At 41.3% G+C, this 25568-nt stretch overlaps 1 protein-coding gene across 4 annotated transcripts in view; it reads left to right on the top strand.

Moving 5' to 3' along the window:
• The window catches only part of LOC109931990 (mitotic spindle assembly checkpoint protein MAD1-like), a 645529-nt gene that overhangs the window by 174040 nt on the left and 445921 nt on the right, over positions 1–25568 (top strand). For all 4 annotated transcript variants that reach the window (XM_048609842.1, XM_048609840.1, XM_048609841.1 and 1 more), the window contains exon 5: positions 4154–4236. In XM_048609842.1, the coding sequence (XP_048465799.1) occupies positions 4154–4236 (83 nt within the window). The remainder of the gene's footprint in view (positions 1–4153; positions 4237–25568) is intronic.

Raw genomic sequence — 25568 nt, 5'->3', positions numbered from 1 at the left:
CTTTTTGGAAGTGTTCACTGGTATCTTCTTCGCAACATCCTGACAGATGAGACCGCACCTGAAATATTGTGTGCAGTTTTGGTCTTATCTGACAAGTATGTTCTTGCTGTAGTAGGAGTGCAGGGAAGGTTTACCAGACTGATCAGTCAAACCAACCCAAGAAGCAATGAGGAGAGATTGAATTGGTTAGGATTATATTCACTGGAGTTTAAAACAATGAGTGAGGATTCTCATAGAAATGCATAAAATTCTAACAAAACTAGACAGGACATACACAGGAATGATGCTCTTGATAGTGGGTGAGTCTCAGACTATGGGGGTCAATCACTTAGGACTGAAATGAGCAGAAATTTCTTTGACCCAGGGAGAGGTGATCCTGCAGAATTCACTACCACAGAAAGCAGTTGAGGCCAAAACATTGTTTGATTTAAAGGAGGAATTGGATAGAGCACTCAGAACTAAAGAGATAAGGGGGGAAAGCGAGAACAAGCTGTTGGCTTGGATAATCAGCCATGATCAGAATGTATGGTGGAGAAGGCTTGAATGGCTGAATGGCCTACTCTTGCTTCTATTTTCTGTGTTCCTCTGCTTCTTCCATGCAAGATCATGTGTGTAGGCTGTAGGCTGAACTTGCTTTTTGGAAGTGTTCACTGGTATCTTCTTCGCAACATCCTGACAGAGTACACTGCAAAATTATGAGAATTAATTTACAACTTTGAAATTAATGCCAACAATGATTATGTCTGATGCTTCATTGCAAGTGCCAGTAGGGCAAAAAAATTTCCAAAATTTAGCTGTGTCAATTTGGGAAGTTTCATAGAGGGTTTTCCCTCCCTGAGCCCTAGTGACTTTTCTCATGCAGTTTTGTGCTCAGGAGCAGCAGAAATATTCATTGGTGCTGGGACCTTGTGCTGTTCGTGCTGTAGCCTCCATATTTAAACCCTAGTTGCACACCATTTCATAGGCTGCAAGCCTGCCCTGAAGTAGCCCGGTTTGGAGGAATGCCTAGCAGTGCTAGGAGAAGCTGTATGACCTTGCGTACTCTGCAAGAGTAAGTGCTGACATCTTCAGTGTGTTGTCTCACAGTCATTCTAACTCGGGCATTGCACCCACCTCCATCCAAAGCCCATTGTCTTCCACTCCTGATGTTGCATGCAGGATCTTCCCACAATGGCTGTCACCCATCTGAACTTGCAGGGCTGTCCAGTGAGATTTTGAGCATTATGGCAGACTAAAGTGAAGAGTTGGGGAGTCACAAGGCACCCTACCTCTGGATCATTGGTTATGTTAAAGACATTAAACGTCTTTTTTGTAGGCATAAACACCTCGAATCATGCAGATTTTGACAAATTTGTTTGATTAGTCTAGCTTGGAGATATGGTGCCATAAACCAAGTAAATTCACACGCTCAAAAGCTTTAGTTTAGGTCTCTATTAGTTCTCTGAACAGCATATACAGATCCTGATGTTGCTGTCTGCACTTTTCTTGAAATTGTCTTGCTGCAAGCACCATATTGCTGTTCCGCAGTTGGTCCTAAACCACATTAATTCCAGCAGCATTTGATCTACCAAATTGTCTAATGAATGTGTTAATAAGATTCATGTAAGGATCTTTCTTGCATTTGAGAGATTGTTGCTTGGTGCTCGTCACATAGGGTTTTTGATCCTTTCTGCTTCCAGATGCTGACTTTGTTGCTCCTTGAGGCCATGTGCAAATTTTTCCTCATGCCACATACTCTTGAAGATTTGTTAGTCCACTTTATCCAAGTACACTTCAAGTTTCTGTTGGAATGTCATCTAGACCAGGTCTTTGTCTTGTTTGATTCATTTGATGGACTTTATCACTTACCAGAGGAGGCGATGGCCTAGTGGTTTTAACATTGGTCTGTTAATCCAGAGACCCAGGTAATGTTGTGGGGACCCAGGTTTGAATCTTGCCATGGCAGATGATGGAATTTGAATTCAATAAAAATCTGGAATTTAAGAGTCTCATGATGACCCTGAATCCATTGTCAATTATCAGAAAAATCCATCTGGTTCACTAATGTCCTTGAGGGAAGGAAACTGTCATCCTTAACTGGTCTGGCCTATAAGTGACTCCAGACCCACAGCAATGTGGTTGACTCTTAACTGCCCTCTAGTGAATTAGCTGGCCTAGCCAGCAATGCTTTCATCCTGTGAATGAATATTAAAAATCATCCCCTCCATGGAAAGAGGAAGAGATAGACTTTCTTTCAGGCAACTGATCAATTTGATGCAGAGAACCTGTTGAAATGTGCAGTTTCTCCATTTGAATAGCTAGGTGAAATGAGCACGCTACCATGCAATTGGAGCTACCTTATCAGTTCATTCCCTTTATCAGTTAGATTAGGAGCAAGTATTATCATGAACAGGCTTTATATAGTCTTCAACACATAAGAAAAGCACAGCTGTGGCCTTCCAGCTATATGTGGCATAGGTAGACCCACTGAAAATGGAAGTCTGTGACAACACCAGTTGGAGCATTAGTTGCCAGATGCAAGTGGGGATGAAACTCATTTGATTTGTAGATGTTTTGCATCTTGCAGACTTTGTGAAAATGATACATGTGCATTTTGAGATCAGTGAAGAGCATAAACCATGACTATTTTGATGGCAGCATTTAATGATACAACGGGATAACAATGTGCAATTGGATTCTGTGTATCATACTTGCTGACAGCCTAAGATTGAAGTGTGTGTGTTTAGTCGAATGATGCTAGAAGTGACAAAATATGCCAATACTAGCAATAATCAGAGTTTCTGTGCCTCACTGGCGATCAAGCATTGGAATACTGTCTTGCTGGCAGATTAAGATTGAAACCACTGCCAATGGCAATGTAAAGATTGAATAAATGTGTCTGAAGTTTGTATCATATTTGTAATGTTTTCAAACTCAATATGCTTTCTCTAACATTTCTGAATTGAAATAAAGTTTGATTATTTTTAGAAAATCAGTCGTAAATGATCAGAAAACTGCACTTCAATATATGGAGTTCTGAAACTATTTGAAGGCATTTTGTACTGGAAGTCCTGATTTGTTCTGACCACTCAGCTAATTTTATATTGGGTTTTCAAAGAAAGCCGTGTGGCACAAATTTGTGTTGGAAATCAATAGATTTATTTCATGTATTTTGGCTATTTTTATGCTTTCAGTAAACACAGCAGCTTTATATGAGAAGCACTGAAATTTTCCAACTGGCAACATTCCTTAGCAAGAACTAGATGGCACCATCTGCATTGTCAATTCATTGAATTTTCTATCTGTTCAAGAACAAGAAATCACAGCTTATTTAGAATTGGTTCCGTGACACAAAACTATCCTACTTCAGTAAACTCTGCTTGGAGAGATATATCATTTTGTTTTTCTGATTTTTGAATCTTTTGAAAAGTTCTCATCCTGTCAAATAAACACTTCTACAACCACGATAAATATGTATCAGTACCTTTGGATGCTAGAACCCAAACTCATTCCTTGCTCACAGCAAATTCAAAATACCAAAAATGTTGGAAATTATTCACTTACTTAATAGCTGTTACTTGCCTTAAAAACCCAACAAGTTCTATGTACAGAACATGGAAAACATACTTAGTCTGTATTGTACACCAGTTACATTGTACATACAGATCATTCTCTGCTTGTAGTTTTACTTGGGAAGGGAATTTACTGAATTACATGACAGCCTAAACAGAGCAGATTGTAATGGGATTAAAGAACTACGAATGATAGTTGTTGACTAGTTCTCTGAAAGATATGTTGTGTCATGCTTTGTTTTGTGCTAATTAGTATTTAACTGTGTCCATTGTGCATTCCTGTATTTTTCCATCATATTAAAATCTAGAAAGCTATATATTTTTGTATTTCTAAACACAATTTCATGACAGCCTTTATTTTGAATGCTCATATTTGCTTGGAATGTTTACTTGTAACCAAAGTGGAAATACTGCAGAATCCAGTGTTGTTTCACTTAGTTCCTGAGTGCTTTGAACAGAATGGAAAGTGAGACAATGCTGGATTCTTGACTGTCTTTTTCTCTGCTTGGCAAACAGACAGGACAGTGATGGCCTTTTGGTTTGGGCAAGATGCATAATTTCTCCTGAAAGTGAAGTTGACATATTTATTTTTATTTTCACAGCTTGAAGCAGAATTGAGTGTACTTCAGAAGCAGGTTGCTATGACTGACCAGAGCATCACCAAAGAAGAGGGAAATGCACTGAGGTATGAGAACAAGGGAGCTCACAAGGGTAATAAAAACTTCAGTGAATGGCAGTGTATAGTTTATATTCAGATGGGTTCATGTTATGCATACAGTGCTTTATCAGAATGTGACCTGCAGACGTTTACCTTGTCTATTCCATTTCAGTGCATCGCTTCCCATTCAATGCAAAAATTCCACTGTTGATTTCATTGCAGTTAGTCGACTTCTAATTAGCAGCAGAAGCTATTAAAGTTAGAGCTGTGGCTTTAACGGCACACACTAAATACATACAGCTGTGCCTTAGCGCTGGAATAATGTGTTATGTGTCCTAAGAGACTTGAAAGTTCGTGTGTTCAGGTCTGGGCACCACACTTTAGCAAAGATGTATTGATTTTTTTTGAAGGAGTCCAATGTGGATTTACCAGAATGACACCACGTGTTAAATTATGAGGAGAATGAATGTTGAATTCCCTAGATGCTTTGGGGTGATTTGTTCAAAGCTCTCAAGATATTGAGGAAATGTGATAACCTTGTGGTATTATCTCTGGGCTAGTAATCCAGAGATCCAGATAATGCTCCGGAGACTAAGGTTCAAATCACACCATAGCAGACAGTTCAAGTTTAATTCAATAGAAATCTAGATTCAGAAGTCAAATGATGACCTCATTGTTGATTGTCATAAAATATAAATCTGGTTCACTAATGTCCTGAAGAAAAAGAAACTGCTTTCATTATCTGATCTGACCAAAAATGATTTCAGATTGTAGTCAAAGAAACCTCTTGCTGATTAGAGTCTTGAGCTAATGAAGACTCATCCATGTTGAACAGCACTTGGACTCAGGATAGCAAGGTCACAGAAGATACTCTGGACGGGTTGACTTCAATGTCCATTACCAAAAGTGGCTCAGCAGCACTACTACTGATTGAGCTGGTGCAATCCTAAAGGACATTGCTGCTGGACTGGGTCTGTGTTGGATGATGAGGTGAAGGAGCTAACAAGATGGAAAAACATTGTTGGTGTCATTCTCACAATCTGCCTGCTGCAGGTGCACCAGTTCATGACTGTATTGTTAAAAGTGACAACCACATGTTCATTTTGACTCCAAATTCCTGTCTTCATATTGAGAACACCCTCCATTGTGTTCTGTGGTGCTATCATGACGCTAAATGAGATAGACTTTAAATAGATCCAGCAATTGAAGACTGGGCATCCATGGCATGCTGCGGGCCATCAGCAGCATGGAATTATTCTCCAATACAGTGTGTAACCTCAACACCTCGCATGTATCCTATTCTACAATTAGCATCAAGTCAGATGATCAGCCTTGGTTTGAAGAATTGTGCAGAGGCCATTCCAGGGGCAGCATGAGGAATACCTAAAAATGAACTATCACAGTGGAGACGCGAAGAAACAGGACGACTTATGTGCTAAACAGCATAAGTAGCAAGTAGTAATCAGGGACAAGTGATTCCACAACCAACAGATCAGATCTAATCTTTGCAGTCCTGCCATGCCCAGTCGTGAATGGTGGTGGACAATTGAAAAAACCTCACTGGAGAAGGAGTCTCTACAAACATTCTCATCCTGAATAATGAAGGACCCCAGCATATCAGTGCAAAAGATAAGGCTGAAACATTTGCAAGAATCTTCAACTGGAAGTGCCAAGTGGATGATCCATCTCTGCCTTTAGCCAATTTGATTTACTCTTGTGATGTCAAGCAAGCCATCTGGTGATGTCAATGAATGCTGTCATTAACAGTGTTTTCAAGCAGCTCCTGCTCAGTGACACTCAGCTTGTGTTCGGTCAGGACCATGTTGTAGCCTTCATGATGCTACCATGATAGAAGGAGCAGAATTCAAGAGGTGAGGTGAGAATGACAGCATCAATGTCACATTTGACCAAGTGTGGCCTCAAGGAGCCCTCGCAAAGGATTCAGCTCCAGGACATCACTGCATATGTTTCTCGGGTTATGTCCTCAGACCAATCATCTCCAACCGCTTTCATAATGATCTTCCCTTCATTGTAAGGTTAAAAGTTGGGGTGTTCACTGATGATTGCATAATGTTTAGCACCATCCACGATTCCTCATATACCAAAGCATTCCATGTCGAAATGCAGCAAGAGCTGGACAATATCCAGGCTTCGGCTGACAGTTGGCAAATAACATTCGCACCACACAAGTATCAGGCAATGACCATATCCAACAAGAGGCAAACTAACCATTACCCCTTGACATTCAATGGCTTCACCATCACTGAATCTCCCACCTATCAACATCCTGAAGGTTTCCATTGACTAGAAACTGAACTGAACTAGCCATATAAATTTTTTGGCTACAAGGGCAGATCAGAGGCCAGGAATCCTGCAGCATATAACCCAACCCTTGACTCCTCCCTGTCTTGTCCATTATCTACAAAGCATATGTCAGGAGTGTGATGGAGTATTCCTCACTTACCTGGGTGATTGCAGCTCTGATGACGCTCAAGAAGCTTGACACCTTCCAGGACTAAGGAGTCCACTTGATTGGCACCACACCCACAAACATCCACTCCCTCCTCCACCGGCATTCAGAAGCAGCATTGTGTACCATTTATGAGATACATTGCAGAAATTCACCACAACTCCTTAAAAAGCGCCTTCTAGACCCCCAAACAATCTTTGAAAATAGGCAGCAGCAGGCATATGGGGGAACCCTGTCACTTGCAAGTTACCCTCCAAGTCACTCACCATCGTGACTTCAAAATATACTGCTGTTCCTTCAGCATCTTTGGTTCAAAATTGTGATGCGCCTTCCTTAACAGCAACATGGGTGTACCTGCAGGAACTGGGCAGCGGAGATTGAAAAAGACTACTCATCACCACCTCCTCAAGTGCACTGAAGATAGACAATACATGGCCTTGTCTGTGACACCCACATCCCATTAAAGAATCTTTTAAAAAGTGTGATGTAGGTAGAGATAAACTGTTTTCACTATTTGCAAATCTGGGATCAAGGCCCTGAGGTATAAGTTAAAGCAAGATTTTGCAAGATTGAAGTTAGGAGACACATCCTCATGCAAATGGTAGGAGAAGTTTGCAATTTTTCTATAACCTCATTGATGTGAGGCTAATTATTAATTTTTAATCTGAGATTGAGGAATTTTGAAGTTACTGGGTATTAAGTTAGATCAGAAATCGGCTTTAATCTCATTGAATCATGGAACAAGTTCGAAGGGCTGCATGGCTTACTTCTGTTGCTATGGTACAAACTAACTCTTCCTTATAAAATTCCCTCTGAATTGCGTCTTTTAAAATAACCCAGATGAGATCTGCATATAAAATATATTTGTGTTATTTCAATAAGATTGAAAGAAAAATACTGAAGTTGCTGGAAATCTGAAATATAAACTGAAGTTTCTGGAAATACTCTGTGGGTCTGACAACTGTGGAAAAAGGTTAATGTTTCCGGTTAGTGACCTATCATCAGACCTGGGATGTTGGAAATATTTTAATGGAATACAATTTTTGTCACTACATTTACTTGATTATATACTCAGAAACAGACTCTCATGCCTCATTGTGCCTTGTAACCTTCCCACTCTTCCAAAAACAGGCCAGTCATGATGTTGTAGCTACTTTCCCTTGAAATCAAAAGGATATTTTCCTAAAGGTTAAAAATAACTCTGTAGTCCATGGTCAGAATGGCTTTGGAAAAAAAAACCATTGGTTAGAAGGATGGTGTCTAACTCACGTTCACTAACTTTCACATCTTTAAGAATGGAAGTTCTGTTCTTGAATGGGCATTGTTAATGAAGATCTTGTGCTTTTGTTTTAGATGCTCTCTGCATGCAAGCAGTTTGCTGCTCTAAGATGTACTATTGTTAGATTTCTCTATTTTGCCACCTGTCAAAGCAATAAATTTCGATACAATTTGGATGCTACACCAATCTTGGTTTATTTCTAACTCGACACAGTGTAATCTAGAATTTATGATGCATGAGTGGGCGTTTCAGCCTGACTGGTCCTGGGCTTCTGGCTTTTCAAGTCTATGAACTTCAATCCTAATTGCATTTAAATCCCTCATTTGTGCCACTATTTATGCTCCGGATGAGTGTGTTCCCACCCTGCTTTGTCTAACCTTATCACCATAAGGAAGAAAAGATTAAATTATTATGCCATGATCTAGCTTTCCCTTAAATGTATTTATGCTGTTTATCTGAACCATTCCACATGTAAGTTTCCTATTCTAACCACTCTATAGATAAAGAATTTACTCCTGATCTTGCCAGTTTAATTTATCAGGGGTTGTTCTAAATTTATGTGGAGATGTTTGCCCTGCTTTGAACATTTGTTCACTCTATATAAAACTTTCCTCCCATGAATGTTTATTCACTGGCCACTCCATCCCTTTATAACTGAAACTGATGAAACTTTGTGACCATCAGGCAATGGGAAACAATCAAGTGATGTAACTCAGGAAATATATTAAGTAACAGACAGTAATACTTCATAATGTTAGGCAGTGATTTTGCTGGCTTAACATGGTTCTTGCTTCCTGCTTTAGCCTAATATGGAGAACAACATGTGGATTTTCTCTTTGACTGTCACTTTGTAGTGTTTCCATTTCCAGTGGTGTCTTGTGTTCAGTTTCAAATTCAGGTTGCTTTGGCCACACCAAGCCAAGCTGCCACCCATGTGCACGACCAGTGATGTTACTAAGCGCTGATGGTCTAGTGGTACGTGGCTAGTTTCTAATTGGTTTAGATGGTACATGATCAGTTTCTGTTTTGTCTGTTTGTGGTGGTGACTGTCGACTGATATTACTTCCTGTTATCTCATGATTGGTTCCTTAACACATCCATTATTTATGAGCACGTTTTACAGTAAACTTTCTTACTTACCATTGAAATTTCCATGTGTTATTTTCTTTTCCCCTTTTTTTGTGGGTGAGATGATATGCATTGTCATCTCTTTCTGGCTGGTGGTAGAGCTCAATGTATCAAATGACCTTTATTAAATTTACAGCCACAAAATCTGAGGACAGTATTAAATTCCTAGAGAGCTATTACAACTGGCAAAAGCCAGAGGTGTAAGGTAACAACAAAGTATGTGACAGACACATCTACATTGGGGGCAGAAAATCAACTTGAACGTATGTTGCAGATTGGTGAGGTTTAACCAATAACTAGCAGCTGGAATATTTTAATCAAATACTTACTACCCTTTTTGGTGCATTTCAGATTTCAGTGTTAAATATGATGATTGACATACAATTGACATATAGTGCTCTTTATAATCGCATTTGCCAGCATGCAGTAGCTCCTGAACATTTGTAGCCTTAAGTTAGAGATTCAATTTCAATTTACAAAAAACTCCTCACCTTAGTAATTTCAGGTTTTGCTCAATCCTAGTTAGCTGCCCAAGTCCAGATGCAGCATATCTGTCTTCTGCCTTCTCTCTTGCGGCCCCTCTGTCTCCACTGACGGCCCTTGGTCCCTTAACTCAGCAGAGTGCCGCCTTGGTGAGAAAGCTTTTGGTTACCACTCTTGGTGTTGACAAAAAGGTGGTTGCTATTGCCTGCACCCCTGGCCCTCCCACCCCCACCCTTTCGAGCCAATCAGAAACAAGGACGGAGAGCCATCTTGTGAGTGGAGGAGGAGCCCCTCAACATTTCATTCTATTGTACTCAAAACAACAACTTTTGAGAGGCACACGAATTCTTCTGGGCAATTTATGGGTTTTGAATGTGAATTTTTAAATTTATTCACTCATGGGATGTGGGCATCACTGACCGGCCAGCATTTATTGCCCGTCCCTAGTTGCCCGAAGGAAAGTGGCAGTGAGCTGCCTTGAATCGCTGCTACAGTTTGTTTCTTTCATCAAAGGGCCACTAGGACTTGCTGTTATTCTTGAAAAACACCTGCGTTAGAGTGTGCTAAATAAAGTACACTAATACAAAAGCTGCCAGGGAGGTGATGGCCCAGTGGTATTACACTGGACTGTTAATCCAGGGACTCTGGTAATGTTCTGGGCACCTAAGTTTGAATCCTAGCATAGCAGATGGTGGAATTTGAATTCAATAAAAATCTGGAATTGAGGCTAATGATGACCATGAATCCATTACCAAATTCTCAATGTATACTTGAGAAAAGAAACCACATCTTTCGATTAGACATTTCACAGCCATCTGGATTCAACATTTGAGTTTAACAGTTCCACAACATAATCTTCGCTTCCAATGTTTTGGGCGACACCTGTTGGGGATAAATTTGCTATTCCCATTTGTATCTCCTCTGAACCATCTTGTTTTTCTTTGCTTATGCCATCGTCTGTTGACTTGCATCACCACTTCTTTATATTATTTAATCTCCCCTCCCTTTCAGATACCTTTACTTTCACCTATTCCTTGACTCATCTCACCCCTTTCCCTGCCTTCCTACTTGCTTAAATTTGTTAATCTCTTGTGTTAATCTCATCAGTTCTGCTCGACTTGCTACATATTTCCAACATTTTATGTTTTTCTTTGATATTTTCAGAATCCACTGTGTTTTGCTTTTGTATTAGTGTACTTTATTTAGCACACTCTAACGCAGATTTTTTCCATGAATAACAGCAAGTCTGGGTGACATTTTGATGAAGGGAGCACTGCCAATCTTAATGCACAACAAGAAAGAATTGACTACAAATACATTTAAATATATTCAGTAAATATTTTATGGAGAGAGATCATTATGAATGAGGTGCAGTTTTGAATTGGAATAAAGCAGCATGGATGATAAAAGAATATTAAATAGAATAAAATGAAAGAGTGTGGGAGTACAGGTGAGAAGGGAGGAGTAGCCAGTGGCATCACAGTTTGGCTCTTGTAATCATCATTGCTCATACGTTTTAACCTTTCCTTGGTTCAGCCCGCCTCCATGATATATTGTAATATCCCGTTTTAGCACTCGTCAAAGAATTTAATTTGTTGTTTTGTAACTCCAAATCCACAGTGTAGAAAGATAGGCACGTAAAAAATAAGAGCAGGAGTAGGCCATTTGGCCCTTTGAGCCTGCTTTTTTAAAATTCATTCATGGAGTATGGGTATCACTGACTGGACCAGCATTTATTGCCCATCCCTAATTGTGCAGAGGGCAGTTACCACATTGTTGTGGGTCTGGAGTCATATCTAGAGTAAGGATGGCAAATTTTCTTCCCTACTGAACATTAGTGAACCACGTGGGCTTTTCCTTGACATTCGACAATGGTTTCACGGTGATCATTAAACTTGTATTTCCAGATTTTTATGGAATTAGAGTCCACTATCTGCCATGGCGGGATTCAAAGCCAGGTACCCAGAACATTAACTGGATCTCTGGATTAATAGTCCAGCGATGATAGCACTAGACCGCTGCCTTTCCCTGAACATGCTCCAAATGTACAACATGATCATGGTCAATCACCAACTCAATTCCCTGTTCCCACTTTCTTCACCTTTGATTTATTTAGCCCTAAGAAATATATCTAACTCCTTCTTGAAAACATTAGATGTTTTGGCCTCGACCACTTTCTGTGGCAGGGAATTTCGCACGCTCACCACTGAAGAAATTTCTCCTCATTTCAATCTGAAATGACTTAGCCTGTAGCCTTAAACTGTGACCCCTTCTTTAATTTGGAATCCAAAGATTCAGTTGCACATCTCCCAATACAAGATAATTGTTACATGTCTGTGTTTTTCTGTAGTGCTTTACATGACTTTAAAGTATGCTTCCATTATACAGCGGTCTGACAGTCTATGAAACTGAACTTTTCGCATTTTTCATACAGTAGTTCCACCAAAATATTCTTGGGTTGCATTTATTGCCCTGCTTCTTCAGGTTAGACGTGCCCTAGTGTTTGTGTATGCCTCAGTCTTGCAAAACATCATGTGGAGCAGTTTCATTCTGTAGACTAAATTCTTTGAGCTTTATGAAAGCAGTAACAAACTTCTTTTCTCCATTCTAAGTCTTGAGATTGTTGAGCTTGTGCCTCAGATAAAGCTTTGGAAATGGCAATCCTCCACACCCCCGAAAGAAAAGGAATCCTGAGTGCATCTAACAAGGCCCAATAAATCATCTTTTCACAACAGAACCGGAAGTGACAAGACCATCAAACCAAAGGATCATATAAATCCGGAAGGAAGCAGAACACTAATGCTTCGATTAGAGATCGCACTGATGATGTGGCCTCGAATGGTAACGAAACGGCTGCGCACCATAGAACAAGCGGCTCGACGAGCTAATGAACAACCGCATCCACAACCTGAGCTACAAATTTTCGTGAAGACCTTGAAAAGTGCAGGAGTTGCACATTTGTGAAATCAGCCAGGCATGTCTTCTTGGACACATCTTGTTTTTGGAACTACAGTAAATAAGTTTTAATTTCTTTCTCTTTCCATAACTGATGTGCCTTTGCAGAAAACAGAAAAATATGTGGAGAACCCAATGATGAAAGTAAGGAGAAACCAATGATGCTAAGATTCAATGTATCTACTTAAAGGTACCTTTTAAGAGAGCATTGCAGCAGAGGAGTAGTCTATTTGGTCTGTCATGCCTGCTCCAGATGTTTGAAAAGTCTGATGATTAGACTCATTCTCCTGCCAGACATGCTAAGATATTTTTTACTGTACTGGGCCTTTCCAAACTTTTCCCTGCTGACACCCCAAATGAATGTTTTTGAATTAATAGGGCCACAGAGTTCTGAGGGGTGGTGGAGTAGAGTTGAGAGGCGTGGGGGTGGCGAAGAGCTGAGAATTGAATGTAGGTGTGAGGGGTTACAGGGCCTAGTGTAAAACAACAAATAATTTCTTTCCCAATGGGGTGGTAACCTTTGTATACTGATAGGCCAAAGTCATGGATATATTCGTCAAAGAACATAGCTCAGAGTAGTAATGATGTCTTGTACATATAGCGCACAAGAAATTAAATGTTTAGTAGAGAACAAGCAGTTAGAATTCAGGTAGTAATGTAAATAACAAACATCGCCACCTCCGTCCCACTCACTACATCCCTCTAGAGGATGGCAAGTTATTTTGGCTGGGTCACACTGAAGGTACCGAAATGAAGCCGAGCTGCAACCGATCCTGAGTCAACCGGCCAGAATCCTGCTACAGAGCCTGCTGGGAATAATAGTTCAATTTAAATGGCCCACTGATCCACAACTGCCTTTGCGGCCTTAGATCTGGCGACCCCAAAATAATGGGTTTGGGAACATTGCCTGTACAGAGGTGAACTCGATATTTCAAGAGACGTGATATTAAAAGGAAGGCAGGTATTTGTACCAATTGTTCATCTATAGGATTTATTATCACATTTGCACTCAGAGTACATGGGCATAAGAAACAAGGTGCCTTGCACAGGAAAGTTTGAATAGACCAGGGATTAGCAATCATATTGAAAAGTTGGTGAGGATCTGCAAAGCATGCCAGAGACATCAGCTACGCTAACATACCTACTGTACTTACATAAGATTCCATTGTGCCCTTGGTTCAAAAAATGCAACAAGTTTGTTTACAATCTGTGTCAATGACTTTCTCCTCATCACTGAATTGTTTTTCATATCTCCAATCAGCAAACAATTGAACAATATCTGGGCTGTGTCTACGTCTGACAAACTGAATACAATTTGTTTTGTTTAGAATACCTGAAGATATCATATCCGTCAATAAGCCACAATATACTTGCAGAATGTTGACAAACATATATGCCAAAAGGAGCATAAAGATGTGGCTTGATCATGCCATCCCAGATTCAACAGTCTTGCCAAATGTCTGCACCATTAAGGCGTTAATTGTGAAGTTCAGAGATTTCAAACAAAATATTTTATTCCCATGTTACAATTGACGGTGACACATTTAGACATTAAGTAGTCATCACTAACAGCAGGATTCTGGCCGGTTGACTCAGGATCGGTTGCAGTTCGGCTTCATTTCGGTACCTTCAGTGTGACCCAGCCAAAATAACTTGCCATCCTCTAGAGGGATGTAGTGAGTGGGACGGAGGTGGCGATGTTTGTTATTTACATTACTACCTGAATTCTAACTGCTTGTTCTCTACTAAACATTTAATTTCTTGTGCGCTATATGTGCAAGACATCATTACTACTCTGAGCTATGTTCCTTTGACGAATATATCCATGACTTTGGCCTATCAGTATACAAAGGTTACCACCCCATTGGGAAACCTGTCTGGGAGGCAGGTTAGGTCAGCCTTGCCAAGCCAACTCTTGACCAAGAATCAAGAAAACAGGTGACAGTTGGAGTCGGGCTTATGGTGGTGGGTGGAGGATGGGGATGAGGGTGCCACACAACAGACATGCATGTTCAGAACTAAAAGGTAAAGTTGCTATAGTCCTACTGGACTATAGAGTTATTCTGTCAGAGAGAGAGGTGACTGGTGGAGGTTTAACCTGAGGGTCACAGCACCTTAGGTGAAGGGGGAGGTTGAGAAGGAGAGTCCTTTTATGGTATCCTCAGCTACTGTGGGATTTGAACCCAAGTTGTTGTCATTGCAAACCAGCAGTCTAGCAAACTGAGCTTACAAAATGCCTGGTCTGCAGATGAGACAAAAGGTTCAAGTATACATCCAACCAAAGGGACCTGATTACATTTGCATGAAGACAGCGATAAGTTTGGAACCCAATAGGGCACAAGCCCAAATGGGGCAACATTACAGTGAAATCAGCTTAACGGAATTGTACAGCTGTGTGATACCGAGCACTCTATAGAGCACAACCAAAGAAATTGTGTAAGACCACTATGAAGACAGTCTGCACTTCAATAATACATAGATTGGCAGTGCAATTCCAAGTCAGGAATGATAAGTCTAGATCTCAGGAAAGTTATACTGCCACGACATTCGGGAGGCTAGTAAGCCATCCATGTGTTACACGGACTCTTAAACAGGTCTATTTTTACTGAAAATAGGTTTTGGAATCAACCCACAGTGTATGAATTTTTTTCTCCATGTATGGAATGTTATCGGGCAGGTGTTGGGGAAGGGACCCTGTCTTTTAGAATATGCAAATCATATTCAGAACCAGGATGTAAAGCAATTATATGACCGGTAGTCTATCAGCAGAGTGCAGCTGTAGCTGCAGTTGTTGCTGAGAGCAATGGTGGTAGCTGACTTTGTAGAAAATACATATTTGTTGAGTTATCCTATATATATTAATTGTAGTCTTCAAATAAATTGAACCTGCTTTTAGTTTACCAATTCTGTGTATCTGATTGATCAGTTTGCATAACAAAACTTGAAACGCAGCAGAGTTCATGAGCTTGGCATGTGCTGTTGAAGTCTTGACACATTGCTACAGTGTATCTTGGAGATGGTACAAACTCCAGCCACAGTACATCTAAAGGAGAAAGTCAATGTTTACTTTGGTGAATAAAGTGCTGATCAAGCAGGCTGCTTTGTCCTGGATGGTGTTGAGCTTCTTGAGTGTTGTTGGAGCAGCAATCTTCTAGATAAGTGGAAAGTATTCCATCTGAGTCCCCTGATTTGTGTGCTTTGTGGATGGTGGATGGTGGATGGTCTTGGGGAGACTGGAGAGTGAATTAATCACCAGAGAATGTCCAAAGCCTGACCTGCTCTTAGACCTACAGAATTAGTATGGCCGGCCCAGTTACATTTCAGTTCAAAGGTGATCCCTTGGTTATTGATTGTGGGAAATTTAGAAATGGACTTGCTTATGAACGTGGGGTGGGCAAGATGGCTTCGACACTTTTTCCGGAGATTGTCATTCCAATGATGCTTGAGTAGTTTGAATGTTACATACCAACTCAAAATCCCCCCAGGATAGAATTACATAAATTGTATCTGTCATTCAGCCCAGTGTAGTAATACTGCAGATCAGGATTAACTGAGTGGATGTAATTTATTAATCTTTCATTGTGGTCTTGAATAACATGGATTTAACTCTCTAGAATGTGCATATGCAGTTACAATATATGTAAAATATCTCTTGGGGAGTGTCAGTTAGAGTATTCTAAAGAAAAATTATGATGATTTAAGTTAAACGTTAGAAAAATGCTGAATCTATAAAGCCCGGAGAGTATAAAATGTCTTTATGTCCACATAATGGGCTGAATTTAGTGGCAGTGGCGTTGACAGTGATTTCACCCTTTTCCCAGAAAACTGGGGGCAACCCTGCCATGGCTATTTGCAGGAAACCTGAAGCAATTAAATGCCCATTTGCCAGGGCAGAGATCCTGCCTCCAAGAACTGCTGACCAATCAGGGCTAACAGCTGGAAGCAGTGTATACTGCTGATGCTGAGCCAACCTATACTAGCAGCCATAAAGAGGAACTGGAATGAAACTAACTTAGTTTGGGCTTGCTGAGGTGAGTAAGACTGGTCCTGCGCACGTGTGTATGTGTGAGAAAGGTGGGGCAGTTTGGGAGGGAGAAGGGGGTTTGAGGGCATGGGGAGATCTATCCAGTGAAGCCTGCTGCCAGGGGCACTGCATGGGCTACTACAGGGTACTTGTGATTGGTTACTAGTTATTGCTGGCCTCATGTCTCCCCGAGTGATGTCAGCAGGTGAAGAATGAAACCTCATGCACTTCATTTAGCCCCTGCAAGGATAGTGGGGACGGAGCAGCTGGGTGAGGAGATCAGAGGGAATCAGGAATGTGATGAACACTGCACTTCCCTGTCAATTCTGTTGTGGGGATGAAATGCAGTTAAGAACCCATAAGCACCATAACGGGGCCCACAGGTGAAAATGGGTTTTAAGCAAAAAGCAGAAACGTTGCCAAAAACTGATTGTTACCAATTACCAATTAATTATTCTTGTAGAATTTCCATTTCCACCTTTTCTAGACCCATGAATGCCGTGAGTAATTAATCTCTCTTGAAAGTTGCCTGATTGCAATAAGGAGCCGGAGAACAATTCTCCAAAATATTTCTGAAATTCTTTTATTTACTGAGCTAAATGTGTTGATGCAGACGGTGATGTACCATCAAAGTGGTGAGTCTCAGCAGGGCAAATAATCTTTGCATTCCAGTCTCCTTGGTATCCATGGTTATTTATGAAGATTATGTTTGCAAAGATGAGTGATCAAGTAACCCCTTTTCCAATTTGATTTTCTTTAAGTTTCATTAACTGAATCTGGCCTGACTATCAATATCAGTACCTTAAACGAAATATAAACAAAATGGAGTTTTAACATCATTGTATTTCATCGCTTTCATTTCTACTGCCTTAAATGTGCTGATGTATGCTTTAACTTTTTGTTATTTGTTCACCTTGAAGGTATAGGGAGAGTTGGTAGTGATGTATCTTGTAGAAAGATTTGAAAATAGCTTATGGTCTCAATGTTCTTTGCGTGAGCAGTGATTTGCATGCATATGATGGGATAATTTGTTATGGAATTTAGAATTGTGATCGGTTAAAAAAGAAACCACTGCAATTATCAAAATAATAGATAGGACGTGTTAAAACTGGAAGGAAAGGATTAACGAATTTGATTTTTAAACTTTTTAAAGACTATAATAGCTTTCCAAAAGCAACAAAGAATAGAAACTTTTTTTTTCAAGGATACTGTGCCTTAGCAGATAATAGGTACCTTACTGTGAATTGCACTGCAGTAATTCAGCTGAATAGCTGTGATGACATCTTAAAAAAGAATGAATCTCAAGTGGCTGTGAATGTAATCACAGCTCTGAGATTTAATTACTGCATTATACTAGCAGATAATTCTTTATCAGCCATGTTGAATAGCTCCATTTTTAAAAAGTGTCATTTTATATTTTGACTTTTTTTTACATGATAAGCATAATAAGGAATTGTGGAAAAGAGTACTGTAGGTGAAAGGAGGAATGATAGACAAGTGGGATGTGAAGATTTACAACATTGGGCAACCCTCTGCACTCTTAGTTATCCATTTTCTGAAGTTGAATACCATTGTATAAAGTTAAATTGTACGACGTGTAACTTCATGCAGGAGCTGTTGGACAAATTAATGTACTTGTGCTAAATTTCTCTGTCATTTTAATAGATGCATTAATTCAGTATTTTAAATGGATTAATACCTCTGTACAACTAATGGTAGAAATATTCGCATTAAATGTCCACATAATATTGTCAAGAATAATCTCTACCTTTTTTTGGTTTTATGGTTCTGGATCAGAAGCAGTCCATGCAGCCTCTTTATCTTGATCCACTATTCCATGAAAACATGGTTATTCTGTTTTGTAATTGTGCTCAATATGCCTTGGCTATCAAGAATATGTTCATTTCAGATTTAAAATGCCTGATTGAACTTTTGTTTCGCATTGTATATATGCAGGCCAAAACACATTTATACAGCCTAATTCCACCTTCCTTCCTTACCATCTCCTGTATGAAGAAGTGTCTCCTAACTTCATTCTGTTTGGTCAGGCTCTAAATTTAGCACTAACAATCATCATGCTCACTTGCCCGGCATCATAATCTTTCTTTTTTGCCTCTTCAATCAGCTATTGAACATTGACACTGTTTCTACCTTAACCACTAACCTTGGAAATGAATTCCAAAGGCTCTGTAAAGTTGTTTCTCTTCTGCTCCTTTCTAAATCTTGGTTGCAATTTTCCTCTCCCTGAGGTGATGAGAATAGTGGTAAGCATGAGAACTTCAGCTGGCAAGAGTTCAAACATCAGATTCTCACCATCAAGATAAACTTTTGCAATTAAATCGTCCCTCCTCGGATGGCAAGATTGCCTTCTTGCTAAATGGTCACAAGAATCCAATATACAGGCTTTTGCATTTCGTCAATTGCTGTCCTCAACACAATTAACTTCCCTTTCCCAATTAACTTCTGTCCAATTGAAATACTTGATAGAAACGTGACTGCATTAACCAAGCGTGTACCTAGCAATATGCGAACATACAAATTAGGAACAAAAATAGGCTATTTGGTCCCTGAAGCCTGCATTGTCCTTCAGTAAGATCATCAATGATAGGTTTGCATTCTGAATTCTACATTTCCATCTATCCCTGATAACCTTTAATTCTGTTGCTCAACAAGAATCTACTCTCTTCCTGCCTTAAAAGCAGAATGTCGTTATCGCCTCCAGGGCTTTCTGAGCTGGAATTCCAAAGCTGCATAGCCCTCTGAGAGGGGGAAAAAAAGCCCTCATTTCTGTGTCCCCTATTTCTAGACTTGTCCTCAAGAGTATATGTCTCTTCCATATCCACCTTGTCAAGACCGTTTAGGGTCTTTATGTTGAAATGTCCAGCTTGACAAAAGCAAAGCATGTCCCTGGACCATTGCTTCATCCAACAGAGCAACAAGGGCTGAAACGTGAGGCTTCCTGAAATAGCTTTCTCCAATATTCACGAGTCCAATAGTTACACAATGCTATAGATCTACAATAAATTCACAGTTAAGCACAATGTCGATATTACATGTCTGAACAGGTCATTTAAAATGTTCTTTTGCTTTTTCCTCACATTATCCAGCTGTGACCTTCTCACATGATTTCAGAGTACCTTGCACCCAGATTAACATCTTGTGGTCTTTGAGTTCAACAAGAATCAACAGAGCAAGACATATTAGCTCACTACCTCAGCTTCCCCACTGGTGAATGTGCACAGTTTATTGGACACCATGCCATTGATATTGTAGCTGCCGTGACGTCACTGAAGATGTAGGGTGCTGTGACAGGTTAAGTTTGGAAGGGTGGATGTGGCAGGGTTCTCCAAGCAAATGCTTCATTCCAAGGCCATGTGGATTGTTTATTGGGTTACTTTGTACATGGTCAGGATTGTTAATGTGCTTGGGAAGGCGTATTGTGTTAGGTTTGAAGGTTATCCTGCGAGGTTGCTGACAATAAGTTGTCCTCTCAACAAACAGCAATGCAGGATCATGTGGAGTGCATGCTGCTTGGGGTCTTGCCCAAGTGTGACACTACCTTCTGTGAGGGCTAATGCTGGAACGTAATGGGGAAGGAAGTTGGATGAGGTGTCGTTTTGCTCAGACAGCGATCTTACTTATCTGCTGCAACTCAAGAGAGCGTTGTTGTGGTCCGTCCAGTAGTTCTTCTTGCAGCCCTATTATTGCAAAGACAACCCAATTTGCTGCATCCACAAAAATAGCAGCCATCAGCTTTTGTACAGCCTCCAGAGAGAAGTAGCAGAACAAAAGCCAGCACGGAGAAGGAGGGCTTTTTGACCATTGGGTATAGGAACAGAAATAGGCCATTCAGCCTTTCGAGTCTGCTGTGACACTGAATGAAATCACACTGATCAGGTAATCCTCATCTCTCCTGCCTTATGCCCGTAACCCTTTATTCCTTTAATGATTTGAAATATGTCTATCTCAAAATCTGTTGCATCAGGCTGTCCACTCCCTATTGAATACTGTGGGCTATGAATTGCATGTTTGTTCTCTCTGTTCAGCTCTGAAATGACAGTGAGTTCATGTTTTAGTTTTTAATTTCCCACCACAAATCCTTAAATGTTGTAGGTGGCGCTGAGAACCCCAAACAAATGATGGACTTTTCTCTCCTGGAGCTTGTAGAAATGTGGCAGATCTTGCCATTGCTCCCATGAGCTGCATCGACAGATCTAATAGTTGAACAATCCAGGCCCAATTTCATCCCATAGACTTTATTGTTACTTATGATGTTTGCTCAATTTATCTGTAGTGCTGTGTCTGCTATCCTCCAGTTTTTAGTTGTGAGGTTCTTTGATGACTGAGGTGATCTCCAGATACCCATTTTGTCTAATGAGAGAGTGGAACAAAGGGGATTGGCAATTGAAATACAGCATGTTCTTTTGCTGGTTGATAATTGTCCACAATGAGCCTTATCAGATCTATTAGAATGATATAACTATAACAGGAGTTGTGCAAGTGAAGACAGGTTTACAAAAGCGCTTATTCCGTACAATGATTGAACACCTATGTCATTGATATTTCCTTTAAAATTTTTGTTTTTCATCTTCCTCCCACTATGTCTGGGAGCAGGCCTGATTTCCACAGCAAGCATGGAGGAAGCCTTCTGAATGGTACACTCTGGTGACTTTGAAGGTATAAGCCATTCAGAACTGAGAAGAGGAAGAATTTCTTGTGAACCTGTGGAACTCTCTTTCCCACAGAAAGCTGTTGGGGCCAGTTTGTTAGATATATTCAAGAGGGAGCTGGACATGGCCCTTGCGGCTTTAGAGGTCAAGAGAGAAAGTGGGAATAGGATATTGAAATTGCATGATCAGCCATGATAATATTGAATGGTGGTGCAGGCTAGAAGGGCCAAATGGCCTACTCCTCATCTATTTTCTGTCTTTCTCAGCCTTTGGTGTGCATTCCTGTAGGTTTTGGACCCAGTTACTGACTTGCTTTTCTTGGCCTGAGCTGCTTGAAGTTGCCTGTGCAGTTGCAGAAGTAAACTCCTGTAAGTGTGAAATAGCAGAGAGAAGATTATACTACTAATATATGTGGAGCATGGAAGATTGTCACCTTCTTGCCTGCACTGTTTTTCATTCCTCTGGTAGGCACCAGTGACACAGACTCCGTGTGATCTCTGCCCAGCTGGCCAGGTCTGATGACCTGTTGATCTGGGATGAGGATATACCTTCTAGAAGTAACCCGTCTGACACCCTTGGGACGGTGGCATCAGTGACCGAGGAGCCAGCATGGATAACTTTGGCGGCATCTTTGGATTTCTAGAGGTAGCCAGCAGAGCCTGAAGGCAAGTCTCTGGTTTTCAGCATCTAAAGTGATGCCCAGATAACACAGTGTGGAGCTGGAGGAACACAGTGGGCCAGGCAGCATCAGAGGAGCAGGAAAGCTGATGTTTCAGGTCGGGACCCTTCTCCAGAGATGGGGGAGGGGAAGAGGACTCTGAACTACATGGGGGGGGTGGTCGTGTTTATAACAGGTAGATAGTGGAGTGGTTAGGTGGGAGAGAAGACGGACAGGTCAAGGAGGCGGGGATGAGATGGGGGCTAGTCTTGGGATGAGGTCGGGGGTGGGGAGATTTTGAAACTAATAAAGTCCACATTGAAACCATTGGGTTGTAGGCTTCCAAGGTGCAATATGAGGTGCTGTTCCTCCAGTTTCTGGGTGGCATCATTGTGACACTGGTGGAGGCCCAGGATGGACATGTTGTCCAGGAAGTGGGAGGGGGAGTTGAAGTGGTTCGCGATGGGGAAGTGCTGTCGTTTGTCGTGAACCGAGCGTAGGTGCTCCACAAAGTGGTCTCTGAGCCTCCGCTTGGTCTCCCTGATGTAGAGGAGGCCACGTCGGGAACAGCGGATACAATAGACCACATTCGCGGATGTGTAGGTGAACATCTGTTTGATGTGAAAGGTTTTTTTGGGGCCTGGGATAGAGGTGAGGGGGGAGGTATAGGGGCAGGTGTAGCACCTCCTGCGGTTGCAGGGAAAGGTACCGGGGGTGGTGGGGCTGGTGGGGAGTGTGGAGTGGACGAGGGAGTCACGGAGAGAGCGGTCCCTCTGGAAGGCAGATAAAGGTGGGGAGGGAAATATATCCTTCAGCCTATGTTCTCATTGTAATCACAACTAGTTATCTTGCCATTACCAGCATTTCCATTGTAGTGTTATACTTTTATTGGTATCTTCTTACAAGTCATTTCTAATATTAAGGGGCCCTGATTCTATAACTTGGAACCCTGTAACATTCTATGTGTTGTACCACCCCCTCAAGAAGATTACACAGTCATGCATCCTCTGTATCCTGTCACCCAACCAAATTGTTGACATTTATTTATTTCAAATTTCTGACGTTTATTTCAAATTCATTAAATTTCCCGTAATTATTATGTCCGTACATTGTAATGCTTTTACCCTTTGACTTTGTTAGCCACAGCCTGATGAGACTGTTAATCCTCCAGTTAGGGCAGAATTTCTCTAAGAATTTCCTCTTTATATATAGTTGCACCTGTAATAGGTAAAAATCTATCCCCAGTTAAATTTGTGAAAAACTACGTGTTCAGAAATAATTGGATTTGAAAAAGAAAACTTGGAGTTGGAAACGTGAAAGATGTGCTGTAAGATTTTATGGTATGAACATTTTGAAAGGAGGTGTTCGGAACTCATGTTGCTCAAGGACCATTATTGCTCACAAATGGAAGCTCCAAAATGAGGGTGGTAGATTCCTTGTTACTGAAGAATGTCCGAATTGTAAGTGACTTCATTGTCTTCTGTGTGTCTTCTGATGACTGAAGAGTCGATATGAAACTGGGATGCATATCCACAATTGGCAGTTCTCACATTATTGGTACATTGGGAAGTTCCTGCAGCTGCGCGATGCCAAACTAAGGAAGGGTGATCTACAATGCAGAGGTTTATTTGTTAGGTTACCTTTGCATTGTTTGTAGTGACTACTTTTCACATAATTTATCCTGACACAATTCCTCTAAGAGTATCTGCTTGGGGATTCTTCATTCATCCACATGGCATCAGTGACCCACTGATCTATGTTGAATTTCCTGGATGGTGGTCTCCATGCTGTTGATCCAAGCGTGATACAGGACCTTGATGGTGATGTTGTCCCACCACTGAATTCTCATGATAAACCTTGGGTATCTTTCGTGGAAATGTTCCAAAGCATTGAAGTGGTCCGTATAGCACAGCAAGCATTCTTTGCCACACAGCAGGGTAGTAAGGAACAGACGTTCCATAGTTACCTAGACTACACCACCTCCCACTCTGTATCCTGCAAAAACTCCGTCCCGTTTTCCCAATTCCCCTGACTCTGTCGCATCTGCTCTGACGGGGAGACATTCCACTCCCAAGCATCCCGGATGTCTTCCTTTTTCAAACAATGCTCTGTTCCTCCCTCTGACATCCAGACAGCCCTCCACCATGCCTCCTCTATTCCCTGCTCCATAGCTTTTAACCCCCACTGCCTCCCAAACATAATAAAGATAGGGTTCCCCCTTGTCCTCACTTTCCACCCCACTAGCCTCTGCATCCAATGTATCATCCTCAAACACATCCACCAACTCCATTTAGGCCCCACTACCTGGAACATCTTCCACTCCTCATCCCTCTCTGTCTTCCGCAAGGACCATTCCCTTCGCCACTCCTTAGTTTGTGCTACATTCCCCACCAACAGCTCCAACCTGCCCAATACCTTCCTCGTAACCGTAAAAGATGCAACACCTGCCCACACACCACCTCCCTTACCTCTGTCCGAGGCTCTAAACAGTCCTTCCAAGTGAGACAGAACCTCACCTGCATGTCCTCCAACCTAGTCTACTGCATCCGGTGCTTCCAATGTGGTCTTCTCTATGTTGGTGAGACCAAACGTAGACTAGGTGACTGTTTGGCTGAGCGTCTTCATCTGGCCCATAACGGCCAACCTAACCTCCCGGTCACTGCCCATTTCAACTCCCCGCCCCCCTCACCCTCCAACATGTCCGTCCTCGGTCTCCTCCAGTGTTGCAGCAACTTGCAATGCAAATTTGAAGAACAATACCTAATCTACAGCCTGGAGGACTCAACATTGAGTTCTCCAATTTCAAATAACCTTCCCACCCATCCCCTGGTTCCCCTTCTAGCCCCACCACCTCTCTTCCATTCCATCTTCTGACCCTCCCTTCCAGCCACCAACTGGATTCATTTCTCCCATTGACCAAACAGGTCGTATCTACTACCAGTGTCCACCTATCACCAACCTTCCGCTCCTACCCCTCCCCCCTCTCTTTATCTGCAGCACCCCCTACCCCTACATCCAGTCCTGAAGAAGAGTTATACCCAAAACGTTGACTGCTCCTTTCCTCCAGATGCTGGATGGCTTGCTGTGTTCTTTCAGCCTCCTGTTTATCTACCCAGGGTAGTGAGGAAAATGGGTTGTTGAGTTTGATTTTACTCTTCAGCTGAATACTAAGCTGCTTCAAGATGCCTGCACTGATAATGTCATCAGTAGTGACATCCTGAGAGGACGCACTACTAAGGTTCGAAAATGCTTCTGCAATTTTGTAAATGGTTACATCTGGTGTTTCAAAACATGCACCTGGTGCTGGTTGAAACATACAAACTGGGTTTTGGAGACCAGATTTTGACAACATTCAGAAATTAATAGCCAGCGAACTTAGTTGGTGTGGTGTAATGGTAGCTTCCCTGGTGACCCAATGCTGGCAGGAGAAGGGCAGCTCGAACAAATAGGAGCAGGGTATGTTTTCTTTTGGAGTGGTCCATCCTGGAACAGAACATGTAGAGAAGGGGTTAATTTCACCATCAGGAGAGAGATTACAAGTGGTCTAGAAAACCTTCCCAAAAGTATCCAAGATGATGGAATTCTGCCTGGTATATTTTTCTCACTTGATTTGTTATGCTTTTAGGATTGTGTAATCTTTCTTTTTCCTTTTTGCCTCATTTCAATTGTGATGTAAGATGTGTGATTATATT

Source organism: Rhincodon typus, chromosome 21, assembly GCF_021869965.1.
Source record: "Rhincodon typus isolate 14 chromosome 21, sRhiTyp1.1, whole genome shotgun sequence".
NCBI classification, from domain to species: domain Eukaryota; kingdom Metazoa; phylum Chordata; class Chondrichthyes; order Orectolobiformes; family Rhincodontidae; genus Rhincodon; species Rhincodon typus.
Note: the sequence above shows the minus strand (reverse complement) of the source record. Positions and strands in the feature narration are given on the sequence as shown.